General features: G+C 34.5%; 1 protein-coding gene across 1 annotated transcript; it reads left to right on the forward strand.

Moving 5' to 3' along the window:
- The first annotated feature begins 7,078 nt into the window (after positions 1-7,078).
- LOC104117301 (prefoldin subunit 6) lies at positions 7,079-17,361 on the forward strand. Its single transcript, XM_009628338.4, has 5 exons — positions 7,079-7,469; positions 7,561-7,631; positions 7,736-7,860; positions 15,018-15,078; positions 17,092-17,361. The coding sequence occupies exons 1-5, from the start codon at positions 7,391-7,393 to the stop codon at positions 17,146-17,148; spliced, it is 393 nt and encodes a 130-aa protein (XP_009626633.1). The 5' UTR covers positions 7,079-7,390; the 3' UTR covers positions 17,149-17,361.
- Positions 17,362-18,467: the final 1,106 nt, after the last annotated feature.

Here is an 18,467-nt window from a genome sequence, read left to right on the forward strand (position 1 = left end):
ACGACAACTGATCCAATTACAAGTTCAACCATACTAATTTCACTCAATTCCGACTCCGAATCGGTCTTCAAACTCGAAATATTCGTTTTGCGACATTATAGAAATTTCCTTCTATTTCTCTTGAAGATTCAATAATCTTACACTAAAAATGAAGATTAATTCATGAAATATAACCACAAGAGAGTCAAGAACACTTACCCCAAGTTGTGTGAAAAACTTCCTCTCCAAAATAGCCCAAACCGTGCTGCAAAATCCGAAAATGGGTGTAAATTACGAAACCCCAAATTTAAGCTTCTGCCCTAACGATTTCCGCATCTGCGGACAAGGGGTCGCACCTACGACCCTCGCTTCTGCGGACAAATGGGCGCATTTGTGAGCCAGGCCTCTTCTGTGAAGATCCTAGCGCGGATGCGACTCCGCACCCGCAGATAAAAATTCCGCACATGCGTTGCCCGGCTTCCTCACCCTTTTCTGCTTCTGCACCAACCCTTCGCAGATGCGGCCTCGCAGATGTGAAAAATTCCTCGCACCTGCAAGCACTGTCCAGTTCCACACTTGGCCGCTTCTGCGACTGATTTTACGCATATGCGGCTTCGCACCTGCGATCAAAAACTTCACAGGTGCGATCACACCAGTAGGGAGCAGTTCCAACATTTCCTTAAGTCTAAATTTGATTCGTTAACCGTCTGAAACTTACCCGAGCCACTCAGGACCCCGTCCGAACATACCAATAAGTCCCATAATATAATACGGACCTACTCGAGGCCTCAAATCACACCTAATAACATCGAAACGACGAATTACACCTCAATTCAAAATTAACAAACTTTGAACTTTCAAATTCTACATCTTGTGCCGAAACACATCAAATCAATCCGGAATGACTTCAAATTTTGCACACAAGTCACATTTCACATTACAGACCTATTCCAATTTCTAGAATCAGATTCCGACCCCGATATCAAAAATTCAAATGCCCGGTTAAACTTCCCGAAAATTTAACTTTCGGCAATTCAAGCCAAATTCCACTACGGACCTCCAAATAATTTTTCGGATACGCCCCTAAGCCCAAAATCACCATACGGAGCTATTGAAATCATCAAAACTCAATTTCGGGGTCGTTTACATATAAGTCGACATCCGGTCACTATTTTAACTTAAGCTTTAAACCTTGGAACTAAGTGTTCCAATTCATTCCAAAGTTGCCGAAAATATGAATAAGTTTGAAAATAATAATTTTTCCCAAAAATCCTTTCAATAATAAATGAGATGTTTCATTTTCCTTCCAGATAACCCGTGTAAAAACAAATGCATTACTATGTCCATCTGTCAAAATGTGTGAGAAATCATGAATGATGTGATGTTGTACAACATGAGAAAAATACATATTTATGCATATATGTGATGCGTGCATGCCAATGCGATGCAACTCAGTGATAAAATCATAAACAGCCCCTCGGGCAGACCTCACAATCACTCGTGTAGAGCCCATCGGGCTTACCTCACAATCACTCATAAACAACCCCTCGGGCTTACCTCACGTCACTTATAAACAGCCCATCGGGCATACCTCACCATCTCTCATGCCTCCCAGTCACTCGGAACTTGGCACTCGCACTCAGTAGGTACATGCGCTCATTGGGGGTGTGTACAGACTCCGGAGGAGCTCCTACAGCCCAAGTGCTATAATCTGCACGGACAACTCACGTGCTATAATATCATATCAGAATCCGCATGGACAACTCACGTGCCATAATAAGCCAATAAGGCCTGCTGCAGGCGGGCAGTCCCGATCCATATAATAGTAATAATATATATATATATATATATATATATATAAAGCCAACATGGCATGCTGCGGCGTGCAACCCGATCCCAAAAATATCCTCACAATCAGGCCAACATGGCATGCTGTGGTATTTAGACACCGTTATTTTTATGGATTATTCACTCTATTTCAAACTTGGCTTCCGCATTTGTTTGTTTGATTATTAATAATTTAAAAATCATTTAAAAATTGGTTAATATTATTCTAACGTTGGCTTGCCTAGCAAGTAAAATATTAGGCGCCATCACGGTCCGAATGTGAAAATTTCGGGTCGTGACATGAACTTTCAAATTCTACATCTTGTGTCGAAACACATCAAATCAATTCGGAATGACTTTAAATTTTGCACACAAGTCACATTTCACATTACGGACCTATTCTAATTTCTAGAATCGGATTTCGACCCCGATATTAAAAAGTCAAATGCCCGGTCAAACTTTCCGAAAATTTAACTTTCGGCAATTCAAGCCAAATTCCACTACGGACCTCTAAATAATTTTTTGAAATGCTCCTAAGCCCAAAATCACCATACGGAGCAATTGAAATCATTAAAACTCTATTCCGGGGTCGTTTACATATAAGTCGATATCCGATCACTATTTTAATTTAAACTTTAAACCTTGAAACTAAGTATTCCAATTCATTCTAAAACCTCCCCAGACCCGAACCATTTACCTCGGCAATTCATACAATAACTGTAAAGTATAATTTGAGTAGTAAAGGGGGAAGCATGGTTGTAATACTCAAAACGATCGGCCGAGTCGTTACAGGTTAGGTGCCATCACGACTAGGTGGATTTTGGGTCGTGAAACATTCTTCAATCTTCGTCTCTTTATATAGGCAAGTCTTTCGAACGGATTTCAAAAATGGATTTCAAAAACCTTTCACTGCACGCCTTGCCGGGTATTGCATTGGGCCCCATCGTCACATGACCTGTAAGGAGAGATTCCTTCTTTTATTTTTCCATCCATTTTACGTCCCTTTCTTTGTTTCTTTATGTCATTTTCATCTTTTGCATTATTATCTTCTTTTGCATTATTGTCCTTGAAGTCTTCTTCTTTATTTATGTCATTTTCGTCTCTTGTATCATCAGCTTTCTTCACTTTCTTTATGCTTTCCATCTTTGTCTTTTTCTTTTAATTATTGATGGATGGAGTCTGTTTGTCTGTTTTTATGTGTCGAGATTACGTAGAGCTATTGAGTCGAAACTCATCCCTAAGTCATCATTTGGATCTTGAGCATCTTGATAATAATTTTTATCATCTTTATAATTACCTTCTTCTCCCGATCTCCGGGATATTTCTGGGCTATGGTTTATTTCTGGACTAGGACTTGGTATCAGAGCAACCAGAAGAAAAATACAAACACCCCTTTTCCTTCAACCATTCACCATCCACAAACCTCTATATAAAAATATTTTCTTATGTATGTTATAATAGTTCCTATCTTAAGTATGCAAGATAAATAAATCCTATGTTTTAGTATGAAGGTGTTTAATTTCAAGTCCAGTAAAACTCTTTCGGGTTTACCGAAAGGAAAATCTCTCTCATGTAAACATGTAAGTTAATATTTTTACTAAAAATTATGTTACTGTTTATTACCCCACTCTATTTTTTATGTCTTAAAGTTTTATATTATATATTTTAAATTGTTAGTTGCTAGTTGTACATAATTAAAAAATCATTCTAAGTATATGGTTATCTTTCCAATCTATTAATAACTCTAATGGATTAACCTATAAATTCCTATGAGTGATCGGTTAAACATAAGCCCACAATATTGCCATAAAAGGTCTTAGAATGGGCAAACATGTTTAACTGTGGCTACTGGCTAGGGTATGATTAAAGAAAGAGGAGTTAAGAAAATAGTAGATCTTTAAAAATTAGAAAGAAGAGATGAACAGAGTGAATATATATATATATATATATATATATATATATATATATATATATATATATATATATGGCATTACCAGCCATTCGAAATGTCCTTCAGGACAAGTGAATATCGTCCATTCTATACTTTCTTCATGCATTTTTACTTGCCAATAACCGAATTTACTAAAAAATCACTCCAAGTAGTATATGGTTATATTTTCAATCTCTTAATAACTCTAATGGATTAACCTGTAAATTCCTAGGAGTGAGCGGTTAAAAATAAGCCCAAAATATTGCCATAAAAGGTCTTAGAATGGGCAAACGTATTTAACTATGGCGAGAGTGTGGTTAAAGAAATAGGAGTTAGGAAAAGAGTTAATCTTTAAAAATTGGAAAGAAGAGATGAACATAGTAAATTAATTTTAAATTATATATATATATATATATATATATATATATATATATATATATATATATATATATATATATATATATATATACGGCTCATAATTTTGATAAAATATTAACAATACAATTTTACAGATTAAGAAGAGAGAGAGTACCGAGTAGGATTTTACAACATAATATTTATTCAGTCTTTCTGATTAACCCTTACAACATAATATTTATTCCGTCTTTCTGATTTACCCCATTTCACTTTAGTATCAGAGCAAGAAGATTTTAGGACAATAAATTTATGAGACAACATAATTTTGCTAAATATATAGGCCTTCTGCAACAAATAATATACCTTACCTCTGAAAGAATTCAAGTCATAATAAGATGTAAGAGAGAACTATTAGAATATCTAAATAATCCAGAAGAAGTTGATCTAGGAATAGCAAATATATATAGAGGAGTTGATTATAGAAATTTTATTATTCAAGAAATTAAAAGAGTAATATAAGTCTTACCCTAGAAAAAGAATATATAAGAAACATTAGAAGAAAAATAAACTATTTCTCTTTAGGATAAACTATATGAAACAACATCGTCTGACAAAGAAAATAACTAATAATTATTAATTTTTAAATAAAGAAATAACACAAAAATAGAATTAATAAAAGTAATTAACAAAGTTTAAAAACTCTTAAAAGCAACTTTAAAATTAGCCCAACGGAGAAAAGAATCAGGATCAAGAATTCAGCTAACATCAAGTCAAATAGTAAAGCAAATATTATTAGTGAAGAAAACATATCTGTGTTAGACTGGGAAATACAAGGATTAGAAGGTGATATAAATTATCAAAAGCAAAGGATAAAATTCTTTAAACATAGAAAAATTTGGATACCACTAGGCTAATTAAAAATAGATAATTTAAAGAATCTAGAATATTTAGACTTAAGAATATATCCAGAAAAAAAATATAGAGTATTAAAAGATAATTCAATTATAAAGTGTAATTTTAGCAATGGAGACCATATATTACACACAGAAGATAATCAATATAATATTTTGATAGACTTAATAATTAATCTTAGTGAGAAATCACAAGATAATAATAAAAATATAACCAGAACACTAAATATAATGGAGTTTCTACAAAACAAACAAAGAAAAATCTTGGAAAAAATAGAACATAATTTTGATTTCCTAAAGTCACAAGAACTAGAGATAGATAGAAAAATATAATTTTTAAATAATAAATTTAACCTAGAAAAAATACCTACAAAAAGTGAGATTGAAAAATTAATCAGAACTATTACAGAAAGACCTAAAGAACTAGAAATTCAAACGATTAAGTTAATAGAAAAGATAATTCATAAATTAGAATCATTAACAAGTGATATAGGCACATTAAAAGAAACGTTAGAAACACTAAAAGAAGTCTCTCTTTCATGAACGATTTAGACATAGAACTAATATATGATAAAGCCTTAAATTTCACAACTAAATTCCAAACTAACCCGGAAGGATTCATAGATCATATTCCTCACGAAAAAATTGAACAGATAAAAATTAAATAAAATAATACTATAATAGCATTACTTCTAGAAGTTAATAGAAAATTAGATAAAATTATTAAAGATAAAGAAGTAAAACCAGAAATAGAAACCCCAAAAGTAGAAGATTTAATAGAATAATTAAAAAGGGTAGAAATAACACCTCAAAAAGAAAAATTAGTAAGGAGACCTAAAAAAATAGACCCCTTTTCAAGTAGGATAAGAACAACCGAAGAAAGACCAAGAGTAAGTTTTTCATATAAGAATAGGTAATAACATATTATCACGAATAATAATGAGAAAAAAACAAGAAGAAAATCAACAGTTAGATGAAATAATAGATATAGATAAAGATATACAATTTTTCCAACAAAACCAACTAAGATTACTCAATCCAAGAACTTTATATAACGTAGGATATTTTTCAAATAACTCACAATTATATAGACATTAGAGAGAAGAATAATTATCGGCCATATGAGACAAGGCTGCAACTATAAATTTAATTAATCCTGAATCAGTAAGATAAATAAAAAATTATAAAAAGAATTTAATGCATACGGGATTAATAGTAATAAGATTAAAAGTACTAACTAGAAAAAATTTAGATGCATTCAGTCTTATTGTTGGATTGTTTCTCTACACTGGGGATTCAAATTCATGGGGTTTCCTCCTTCTTGGGTTTTCAAGCCTAATTTGACCTAGGTATATTAGGCCTATATATTGCCATCAATTCCAACTATTTATTGAACTAGTTACATATGACCAGTTGGCCAAAATAATTATATCCTTTAGTTAAATATATAAAAAAATATGTATATTATACATTACAATAATATTCAGTGAATTCCACCAGTGGGATCTCGGGAACGTAGTGTATACACAGACATTCCCCTACACTGGAGGATAGAGAAACTGTTTCCGATAGATCTTCAGTTAAATAAAATATGAAAAGAAGTCGTGACAACAACCAGTAACAACAAGAACATATTAAGAAAATCGAAGCAAAAGATAGCAATCACATAGTAAGTAGTAATAGCGATTTAAGAATAAATAATATCATACTAACACTAACACTAACATTACCGGTACGGAAAAACAAAAAAAAATTATTCGACTACCTACTAACTTTCTACCCTAATCCTTGACCTCCTATCAAGAGTCATGTCTTTAGTAAATTTAAGTTACGTCATATCCTGCCTAATTACCTCTCTTCAATATTTTTTTGGCATACCTTTACATTTTTTCATACCCACAAAGGCCAAACTTCTACAAAAAAAATATATATTTGAACGACTATTATTATTGGGAACGACTATAGTTTTCCCTTTATCTATTTCTACATATGCATGCACGGCTGACCAACAATTTAGGTGTATGCTTTTCCTACCTTTGGTCAAACTAAATTTGTTTTGGAATATTTGATCTTTAGTTAAAGGGATCTTTATCCGTTCAAATTAGGCTTGGCGACTTCCATTTTGTTAAGGACTTGTGTCAAGCCGATCTCGAAATGGATTGTATCAATTGTTAATTGTAATACCTGAAGGACTGAAGTAGAATGACTACTAAAACTTGAGGACTAAACAATATTTATATTTTCTCCTAAACTATTTGACACACGAGAAATTGAACGAGCAAATCTCCGGGTAGAGCCACGATTCCCGGTCGCCGCCGCACTCCTCCACTAAACCCCAAATCTCCGGCAACAAAAAATAAGCTAACCCAATTACACCAGTAGAAAAATGGCTTCTTCAGTCGCTCTCCGAGATTTGCAGCGTGACCTAGAGAACAAAGCCAACGATCTTAGCAAACTTCAAAAAGGCATAATCTTTCTTCTTTAATCCTCCTCCTGTTTGTTTTCTTACTAAAAGTAAACCCTTTTATTCATATATTATTTGTGATATATTTACAGATATATCAAAGAACCACCAAATCAGAAAGAAGTACACTATTCAACTAGGTGAAAATGAGCTTGTTCTCAAGGTATTATCATTGTTATTGTTTTTACTTTCATATGCTCATATGGGTGTGTTTGTTTTTGCAATTTTTGGGATATTGAGACATTTGTTTTTGAGTTGGGTGTGCAGGAATTGGATCTATTGAATGAAGATGCGAATGTTTACAAGTTGATAGGGCCAGTGCTTGTGAAGCAGGACTTGGCTGAGGCAAGAGCCAATGTCAAAAAGCGAATTGAATACATTTCTGCTGAACTGTATGTCATTTATTTTGATTTAAGACCTTTTTTCTTTTTTGGAAATTTGTGATTTCTGAATGTGGTTTGATGATTACTGTTACTTTCTTGAGCAAGTATATAACATTGTTGTTTATTGGAAGAGGTTTGTAGTTCTAAAAATAGTTTGAATGGAGTAACTTGATAAGTGATGATTCATATAGCTGACCCAACCTGTTTGGGGGCATAGCAGTTCTTGTTGTAAAATAGTTCTTAGTAATTCTTCAATCAGTAAAAGAATTGCAAGGGCTTATGCAAAATCCTTTTATTAAAGTTTTAGGGATTTCTTAATAATACTAACTTAATACCCTCTTTCATTTGACATTGTCCATGATATCCTGACTAAATGTGCTTCTTATTTATCTAAGCCTTTGTACTTAAGTTGATGGTCTTCTATGTGGGTTTTATCAGCAATGAACACTTGTAGCTGATATGCTGAAGGGTGTTATTTGAGAATCAACCAGACCATAACTGTTTTATACTAGTATTTGTTAACATTTGCAAAAGAAAAGTTCAATCTGTAACATAATTCATCTATCTAGTCTCTTAAAGTTATCCTCAATTGGCAAATGAATTTAACGTATCAAATTCACTCTTAGAAAGAGGAAAAGTGCAAAATAATTTGGAAAAGTAGTAACTATTTGTATTCTTTCATGGGGTAGATTAACTTTTTATAAATCATTGCAGGTTCTTTTCCTATCCGTGCTGTATCCCCCTAAAGTTTTAAGTTGTTGTGTCTGTTTTACTGTTTGACTCGGCATTCTCTATGCTCCTTACATTGTGATTCCAAACCATTAAAACCTGGATCCAAGGAGCTTTCATCCGTTTCCCTTTCCTTTCAAGTTGCTAATCTATAACTTGACCTCTTGTCCTCTTAAAGCTTTCAGCTTAAAATAATATTTTCTCTTGATTTTCAGCGGTTTTGGTCTAATAAAAGCTCTACTTAATTTAGCAAATATATAAACAGATACAAACTCCGCTAAGTAAAAAGGGATATCACATGGTTATAAAGCTGGAAGTGAATACTTATTTATCCCAATTATTGGTAATGATAATTTAGTAAGTTAGGGCTCTGCATTATCAGATCCTATGATTATAGACACATCTAGAGTTAGGACATAGCTTTGCTGCTGACTTTTCCATCCGTAGCTCTGTCGCACCCCAGAAATGGGGTGAGATGTGGCTGACACCCGGTACCTGCCATCAGGACCGAGCAAACCTATATGCATTATCAGATCCTATGATTATAGACACATCTAGAGTTAGGACATAGCTTTGCTGCTGACTTTTCCATCCGTAGCTCCGTCACACCCCAGAAATGGGGTGAGATGTGGCTGACACCCGGTACCTGCCATCAGGACCGAGCAAACCTATATGACATGTTAAATACCCAATTCGTACCCCTGTATCTCAATTTATTTAAATAATTGCAATATTAAATGAGTAAAACGAGATAATTACCATTTGAATTAAAGTGAGAAATCGTATTACAAGACATAACTAAATATGCCATTCGAATGCCATACGAGGAGTACCCATAACCCAAAAGAATACAAATTTCATATATGGAGTCTCTATGATGCTACGAATGAAATAATAAAGTTCCAACACTAGCTCACACGATATAGAAAGAAGACAATGAAAATACATCAATATGAATCCCACAATATCAAATTGGGCTCACTAAGAGTAATGAAGCTGCAGGAATCCTAGCCCGTATGTTGACCGTATCAAATGCATAAGTGAGGGAGAATGTAGCGTTCCTGAAAATGTCATAAGGTTTTAAGTCCTTAGGAAATTTATGGGGTGCATGGATCGTACCCCATCGCATGCTAATTGAAATTTTGCCAAAGTTTATATGACAATATGCTACAAAGTGCATAATAGCCACACCAGATGAACTTGCGACGCACTATATCGCCAGCAAAGTGGGCAAACTCAACCCCTTGTACATATCTCTTTCCTTGGTCAGAAAATGAGTTATAAAGATGAGATTTGTGTGCAATAAGTGTGGTTCTATATAAACCCATTACTTGGGTCACGAAATGGACATCAAAAGATCAGTTTATTCCTACTAAGCAAGGTCCAAAGCTACAACTCTTATATGGCCCCACCCTCCAATCGACATTTCCATTGCAAAACCAAAGAGAATAGCTAAGTGTGGAACCAATAATGGGGTCATGGCCAATCTCATCTTAAGCAAGTTCGAGGGAAGTTTTGTCTAATATTTTGTGTTAATTAAAGTTAGTTAATTTCTCCACGAGGTAGGGGTAAGGCTGCGTACACACTTCCCTCCCCAGACCCCACTATGTGAGATTATACTGGGCCTGATGTTGTTGTTGTTTAAAGTTAGTTAACCCCTATATTAATCTCATTACATATTTTGGATTGAATAAATTCAACAAGAACTCTGAGAACACCCATCAAAACTCAAATTAGGGCTTGATTTGGAAGAGGTAATTTCTTCACCCTTTTCTCGAATATAATTATGGATCGAGTATTTGGAAGGGTTGGTGAAGTAGAAAGTACCATTTTATTGAAGTTCTATGCAAAGTTTTGAAAATGGGTTATGTCCAAGCTAGAGCTAAATTGCGGAAGGAGATGAATAATATTAGATATGAACAGTGTTGGGTTTCTAATAAAGTGACTATACTCCCTAACACATATAATGAATGAATTTGAGCTAAAAATCGAGAATTGACGTTCAATGACGAATATAGAATTTTTGGAAACTTTGGAAATAGTATAAGACACTTTATTAATTAAATTAGTATCGTTCTGATACTTGGCTAATGAATATGAGTTCGTTGATTGAATTCGTTTGGGTCGATCTACTCGTTCTTTAGTATTTGGAGCTAACGGTTGGTAAAGTAAACTAACTTTGATGTATGCCGAGCTTTAAACTTCTTGAGTGTTTTCAAATTAACTCATATTTTGAAAATTATATTTCAATGAGATTCTATGCACGTGCGGGACAAGTTTGCATGATTTACTTTTTGGTTGAGTTTAAATGATAGAAGTTCCTAAATGGCTATGTCCTGGGTTATTAAAAAATTCTTGGGTTATCGTGCGACACACCATATCATTTAAATGATTAACGAGGCTTGATTACAAATTCGTAGCATTGGTATTAACTAAGAAAATGTTGAAATCCTTTGCTACTCGTTCTTTAGTATTTGGAACTAATGCTTGGTAAAGTAAACTAACTTTGATGTATGCCGAGCTTTAAACTTCTTGAGTGTTTTCAAATTAACTCGTGTTTTGAAAATTATATTTCATTGAGATTCTATGCACGTGCGGGACAAGTTTGTGTGATTTACTTTTTGGTTGAGTTTAAATGATATAATTTCCTAAATGGCTATGTCCTGAACTTTATAATAGTACCATGGCTATTAAAAAATTCTTGGGTTATCGTGTGACACACCATATCATTTAAATGATTAACGTGGCTTGATTACAAATTCGTAGTATTGGTAACTAGGAGTGGCAAACAGGCGGGTCAGATATGAGCGAGTCGAAAACGAGTAATTCAAAAAACGGATAAATTATCCGATCAGACCCGTATTTGAGACGGATAAAAACGGGTTATCCGGCGGATAATATGGATATCCATATTATGGATAATATGGATAATATAGATATCCATATTATCCATTGCTTCTTGAATATGATCATTTATAGGAGAATTCCTAGTTTCCTAAACTTGAGAAACCCCCAATTTGAGGCTTTACAAATGTAAAAGTTAAACACATTAGTTATCCATTGGTTATCCATCAGTGTTATCAAAGGCGAAAAGCGCAAAAAAGCTCTAAGGCCCGTTGGGGCTTTAAGCGCAAAGCGTAAATAAAGCGTGGGCTTTAATGAAAAAAGGCGCAACTGGAGAAAAAGTAAAAATATGTATATATAGTTTAAAACCAATAATTATAAGCATGAATAAGAAATATATGGATAAGAAAATTACGATAAAGTGAAATATCAATGATTTAGTGTTTCCTTTTCAGGATTACATTCATTGGCAAGGAAAAGTATGCCTTAGAGCCTTGATGCGACACTGAAGCGCCCGTAAAGCGAGGCGAAGCGCTCAACGTGTTTTGAGCCTCGCTTCAGGGCTTAAGACAACACTGTTATCCATTTGGTTAACCAGTTTTTAAGCGGATAATATGGTTCTTATCCATATTCGACCCGTTTTAAAAAAGTTCATTATCCAATCCATTTTTTAATGGATAATATAGGTGGATAACTGTTTTTTTTAACCATTTTGCCACCTCTAGTATTAACTAAGAAAATGTTGAAATCCTTTGCTCTTGGTTTTCAATAAATAAGTAAAGTGAAAGACTTGATTTAATGAAAGGGATTTAGCCAAAGGCCTTGATTTGTGAAATGAAAATAAAAAGGAAATTATGCAAATGTTATTTTGTGATTGCTCATTCGAGAGAAAGATTGAGTACGTGGGTTATGTACCCGACTTACCATTGCTCATCTAGTCGAGAGGGAGATTGGGCCCGTGGGTTCTGTACCCTGATGTACTATTGTTCATCTGGTCAAGAAAAAGATCAGGCCTGTTTGTTCTGTACTCTAGTATACCATTGCTTATCTGGTCGGTAGGAAGATCGAGCTCGTGGGTTCTGTGCCCCGATGTGCCCTGGCCTATTGTTGCGAAGCTTTTGAGATGCGGACGTTGAGATTACAAGTTAAATAACACTTGATATGCGTTAATGATTCTAACGATGCTTGTCATACCTGATACCGAGAAAGAATATTTCAAATATCTTAGTGATTCTAACGACGCTTGTCACACTTGATATTTGAAAATAATTCATACCATGGAATCTCATTTGAAATATTACTTTTAAAGCAAGAGTTAATTTGAAAACACGCAAGAAGTTTAAAACTCGGCATACCTTAAAGTCGCTTTACTTTACTAGCCGTTAGCTCCAAATGTTAAAGAGCGAGTTGGTCAATCCAACTTTAATCTATATAAACGAACTGGTATTCATCAATCAAATCACAATGATACTAATTTAATCAATAAAGTGTCTTACACTATTCCCAAAGTTTCCCAAAAAAATCATATTTTCCATTGACGGTCGATTCTCGATTTTAGCTCCGATTCGTTCATTATGTGTGTTATGGAGTCTAGTCGCTGCATTAGAACCTCCAAACAACATCGTTCATATAAATCCGACATTGTTCATCTTCTTCCTCAATTTAACCCTAACTTGGGCATGATTTATTTCAAGAAATTGCATAGAACTTAAATAAAATAGTAATTTCTACTTCATTACACCTTCCAAATATTCAATCCATTATTATATTAAAAAATGGGATGAAGAAATACCTCTTCCAAACCAAGCCCTAACTTGAGTTCTTGTGGGTGTTCTCGAAGTTTTTGTTGGAACGTAGCCAATCCAGATGTGTAATGGGGTTAATATAGGTGTTAACTAACTTTAATTAACACAAAATATTATACAAAACTTATCTTGAATTTGCTTAAGATGAGATTGGTCGTGACTTCCATTATTGGTTCCACACTTAGCTATGCTCTTTGGCTTTGCAATTGAAATGCCGATTACCGCCGTCAATGTACCCCGAACAATGTTGCATGTATATTAACGTGTTCGTAGAGTATTTTCCATGTCTGCCATTTTTCCTTGGCGCACTTTAAGGACTTAAGACCTTACGAAATTATCAGGGACGCTACAAGCTCATTTCATATGCATGTCACCATTTTTTGATGATGTTCTCATGCATGTCACTATTTAAGACGTTACTTGAATCCCTGGGGAGGAAGGTGGAAAATAGTCAAAATATTGCTGCACTAGTGGTTAGTTATATTTCCTATTGGTAGCTATTGTTGGCTGTACTAAATTAGTTGGGTTGGCTATATGAATCCTGGGTATCCAATCTGTTGAGAGTCTATTTAATTGATGAAAGAATTACAGACTTTCCAGTTAAGTTTGTGTTGCCTTTAGGTAACAAACACAAAGTGAAGATTCTACTATGTTAAGTGGCAGATTGACTACACTGTCCCAGCAGCCAACAGCTCTTTTCCCCTGCTAGAACTTCACTCAGATATTGTTTTTGTTGGAAGTTCCAATTATCACAACTTAGAACCCCTTATGACTTTAGACAGTCAAAATTTGAACGCCGAGGCAATGTGTATAAAAACAGGTGGAAATCTGGAATTATGGTGCCTTAGTTGCTGTATCTCCACATAATGTGACTCTACGTGACTTACTGTCGAGGATAAAATTGTCAGGACTATATAGGTGCTGAACATATTCATCTGTCATGATCTTTTACCAAATCATCTGGAAAATTTCGTGTCCATGCTTTACAGGCAGCTTTGAAGCTTGTAGGATTAGTCCCTTTGATATTCCATTCATTTGGTACTTGTTGCAATCGGCCAAGTTAAAAAGACAACATATCTATGTTTTACAGTAATGGGTGCTCCGCGGAAAGAAAAAATGAGATAAACTCTGAGCTCACTTGATGAACAATTACTATTTGCTTTTATCATGTATGTAGCAGCCTCCAAATTATTACCATGCTTAGGGAACCAAATCATCTGAATAGGGTCCAAATAGGCTTACGACAATTAGTGTACTCCCCGTCCACCCAATTTTTGACTTGAAAATAGGACTTCTCTTTATAAAAAAGGTGGAGAACGGATGCATATCCTGCATAAGGAAAGATGTTAAACAGGTATACATCATAAATTTATTCTATATGTCCATAAGGTATCATTGTCCATGATTTTATCCATGAGTCCTTGTCCTAGATTTAGTGCTTTGGCAAAAAACCCAACCATTCAAACAGACAATTGTATCCAAGACTTGTACCAGGAAATGCGGAAGAGTTTAATGCATGGTCCATGGATTTCAGAAAGCAAAGCGTAAATGGACTAGTAAACTCACTGTTCTGAATAATGCATGAGCTGAACATGGCTCTTTTTTGTTTGGTTTTCCAGGAATTCTTATGTAGAGTGTGCATTTCTAAGTGTATTTAGTAAATTTAAGCAGCAGATGGTAGTCAGTAGATAATAAAACATTTATTTTCCTTTGCTGCTTCTGTAGTTCTTGTTAGTTGTTACGGTTTTTTGGTCATGTAATGACTACTGTCATTCTATCATTCAACAGAAAGCGACTAGATAGTACTCTTCAAGACTTGGAAGAAAAGCAGAACAGCAAAAAGGAAACGGTTGGTTCACTTCTCACTTTATGTATTGTCTTATTATTTTTCACATTTTACGACGACCATCAATTTGCTGTTTTGAGAACTATAAGAAAAATTGCCGTGATGAAGAAAAAATTTGTTTGCCTTAGACTTTATTCATTGTATGAGCACATTTGTCTTAGATTTGCTGCTTTACAGCGACTATGGAGTAACAAATTGCAGATAGCATTATTAATTATTTTGTCGGAACTTCTTGGTCGAAAATTACATTGAAAGAGAACATTATACTCCTTTCTGTTTCTGAATCAATTTATGATTAATTTGTCATTGGTAAAGCATACGTGTGTCTGCCATTGTCGCCTATTACATTGAATCAAGAGTCTATTGAGCTGTCTAGAGTTTCTACTTGTGTAAAAAAGTTAGTTATTTCCCAACTCTTACAACATGCTCAAACCTGCTTAATTGTTATTTGGGTAGAGATTGCTCAATTCTGTCAGCAATAATAAAGAAAGACCCAGAGAGATTTTTTGTACCTGAAATATCACTTGTTGCTGAAGCATGTTCAGATCTCACAATGGGTTTCAACATCATTCATTTTCTTATTTTATTATTTTATTTGTTTCCATTTAGCCAGTTCTTGGAATTCCTTTGAATCGTGTCCAGGATTCGAAACTTTATATTTGCAAACTGTTTTCATGATTTTGGAGGACGTAGCAAGAGGCTAAGGAAATTGAGTCAAAGTAGAGTGGCCATCTAAATGGCCTTCTTACTCTCTGTTGGATAAACTACTTTACCTTTATCTTGGGGAGGAGCTGAGACTGCAGTGTAAGGCATCTATATAACAATATTAGGGATTCTGAGTAGGGAAGTTCATCAGTCGGTACGGTACGGTATTTAGACATTTTGGTTCGGTATTCGGTTTCTTAAAATGTTAAATTCGGTATGGTTCGGCTTTCCTCCTTTCGGTTTCGATTAATTTGATTCGGTAACTTCGGTTTGTTCGGCTTGAATATTAACTATAATATTCTAATTAAAGTACTTACAAATACAATATGAAAATGTTCTAGACTCACCTGACTGTTGACAAAATCTTTGTCCAAAATCATCAAGTATCAACGGGGAGAAAAAGGGTACATAAAGGATTAAATTTGATCCATGGAAATGTCTTTATACTTGCTTAGAATTAATTGTTGAACTTACATAATACAATAAGGATTAATCCAACATATGGAATGGCAATACACGAGTAACGAAGTAAGGAACACCCTAAAACCATAGAAACATTACGTAGCCGACCTCAGCATGAATGCCGAAGACAAATAGTGTAACTTATAGTATGTTATAATCAATAATATGTGTAATATGTAACTTAGTATATATTTTCGATACGGTATCGGTATTTTGGTAATATTTTTTTAAATACCATACCTAATACCAAAATTTTCTTAAACCAAATACCGTACCAAATATTGAATACCGAATACCAAAATTTTCGATTTTGATATGGTAATTCGGTAGTTACCATATTATGCCCAGTCCTAATTCTGAGTCAGTTTTCTTAGGCGTTTAGTGCATGACTTCTGTTATGTTTTGCTAGAATGAACAAAGAAAACAAATATTCCTATCGATATGAACTTGTAGTTTCCACCGTGATTTCTTCCCCCTTACTGTTTCTTGCAACTGTTTGTATGTAGCAATTAAATACCTGTTACTTCATGTCTGCTCTTTCTGACGAATTCCTTTATTACTTCAATATTTTTCTCTTTGGCCTATGTTTTATTTTCATGTATCTCCTGATCATTTACTGAATCCCCTTGGCTACTATGCTATCAACTCCAGTCACTTAGGGAGCTGAACTGTGTAACTATGATTTCCAGAGGCTTTAGTTTGAAAATTTAATATCAAATATTGAAAAATGTAATTTGTTTGGTGATTTGTCTTGCTTCCTGCTAAAGTCATTAGGTGTCTTGTGCAGTTCAGTCCACTATTTGTATTTCCCTGATTCATTTGTTTGTTGATATACTCGTCATTTTCCAGATTCTGAAGTTACAACAAAAGATTCAGTCTCTCCAAGCTGGTAAAGGCAAGGCCTAATGCGCGCCTCTGGTGGTACACTACACTGGTCTGTTGATTTTGATCAGTATTAAAAGCAGGATTACAGTGTCTTGTCGTCCCAGACACTCAGACGTTTACCTTATTGTTCGATTGGCTTTTGTAGATCCATGGTTTTGTACTTCGTATGATTTTGAATTACATCTGCTGATTAATGTTCTATATAGCTACAATCTCCTCTTCTTTTATGGTTAATTATCGTGGCTGCAAGCATTATTTCAAGGACAAGGTTCTGAAGTAAAAGCGGAAACCTATACCTGGTCGAAAGTTTTCACAATATTTTGAAGGAAAACTAACCAACTTTTCTACGTTACATTTACCTGGTTGTCATTATTGTTATATCTAAGTTTCAATGATGACAAGTGTACACAGTGGCGGAGCCAGAATTGTTATTAAGGGGTGTCAAAATATATAAAAGTAAACATACAAGAAAATTAAGGGGAGTCAACACATAATATGTATACATATAAATATTTTTTTTATCTACCTATACAGTGTATTTTTTTCGCCAAGGGGTGACACCCTTTCCTATAAGGTGGCTCCGCCACTGAGTGTATAAAACTAATACCTATCTACTTATAAGTGTACAAAACTAATACTTATCTCTTTTGACTATAGAGAACAAGGCATCAACCGAAGGGCCTGATGCAAGCTATCAAGCTATCGAAAAGTATGAAGCATCTCGGCATGGAACAAAGCACTCCATGATTTAACAAATTTCAGCCCATCTCTCTTGAAGAAATCAGAGATACCATGCTCTAATCCAACACCCATCTCTCTTGAAAGAATCAAGACACCTTGCTGGAATCAGACACAAACACACAACAATACTTTCTTTTAAGGTCACTGGCGAACTCAAGGGAGGAAAGTGCGCAACTACAAACACTGTCTTCTAAGTCTCTAAGTCTAAGTACAAACACTGTATTCTTGAGTCTACAAGTGTCATAAAAGATAGAAGGAGTTAGAACACAAAAGAGAGTTGTGTCAACATCCAGAAATCATTATTGCTAAACATCGTTGGTGGTGAACGAGCCAAAACCATTACTGTTGTAATTCTTTGTCAAAGATCTAAAAAGAATCCTTGTGACCCAAGGGAAACTGGACGTAAGTACCATACTATTACTGAATCAGTATAAAAACTGTTGTGTCTTGTGTTGCCATCAAATTCATTACATTCATCTCTATTTTATCTGTGTACTGCACGAAAGCTAGTCGACTAAGTGAAAACTTAGTCAACTAAGAAATTAATAGTCCACAATTCACCTCCCCCCTCTTGTACTTTTAATTGGTATCAGAGTCTG

The sequence above is a fragment of the Nicotiana tomentosiformis genome, chromosome 12, assembly GCF_000390325.3.
Source record: "Nicotiana tomentosiformis chromosome 12, ASM39032v3, whole genome shotgun sequence".
Taxonomy (NCBI): Eukaryota; Viridiplantae; Streptophyta; class Magnoliopsida; order Solanales; family Solanaceae; genus Nicotiana; species Nicotiana tomentosiformis.

What these genes read in the sequence shown, in the direction of transcription:
- LOC104117301 (XM_009628338.4), top strand. Translation starts at nt 7,391, where the DNA reads ATGGCTTCTTCAGTCGCTCTCCGAGATTTGCAGCGTGACCTAGAGAAC. An exon ending in TCTTAGCAAACTTCAAAAAG is followed by an intron (nt 7,470 to 7,560) that starts GCATAATCTTTC and finishes ATATATTTACAG; the next exon opens with ATATATCAAAGAACCACCAA. An exon ending in AAAATGAGCTTGTTCTCAAG is followed by an intron (nt 7,632 to 7,735) that starts GTATTATCATTG and finishes TTGGGTGTGCAG; the next exon opens with GAATTGGATCTATTGAATGA.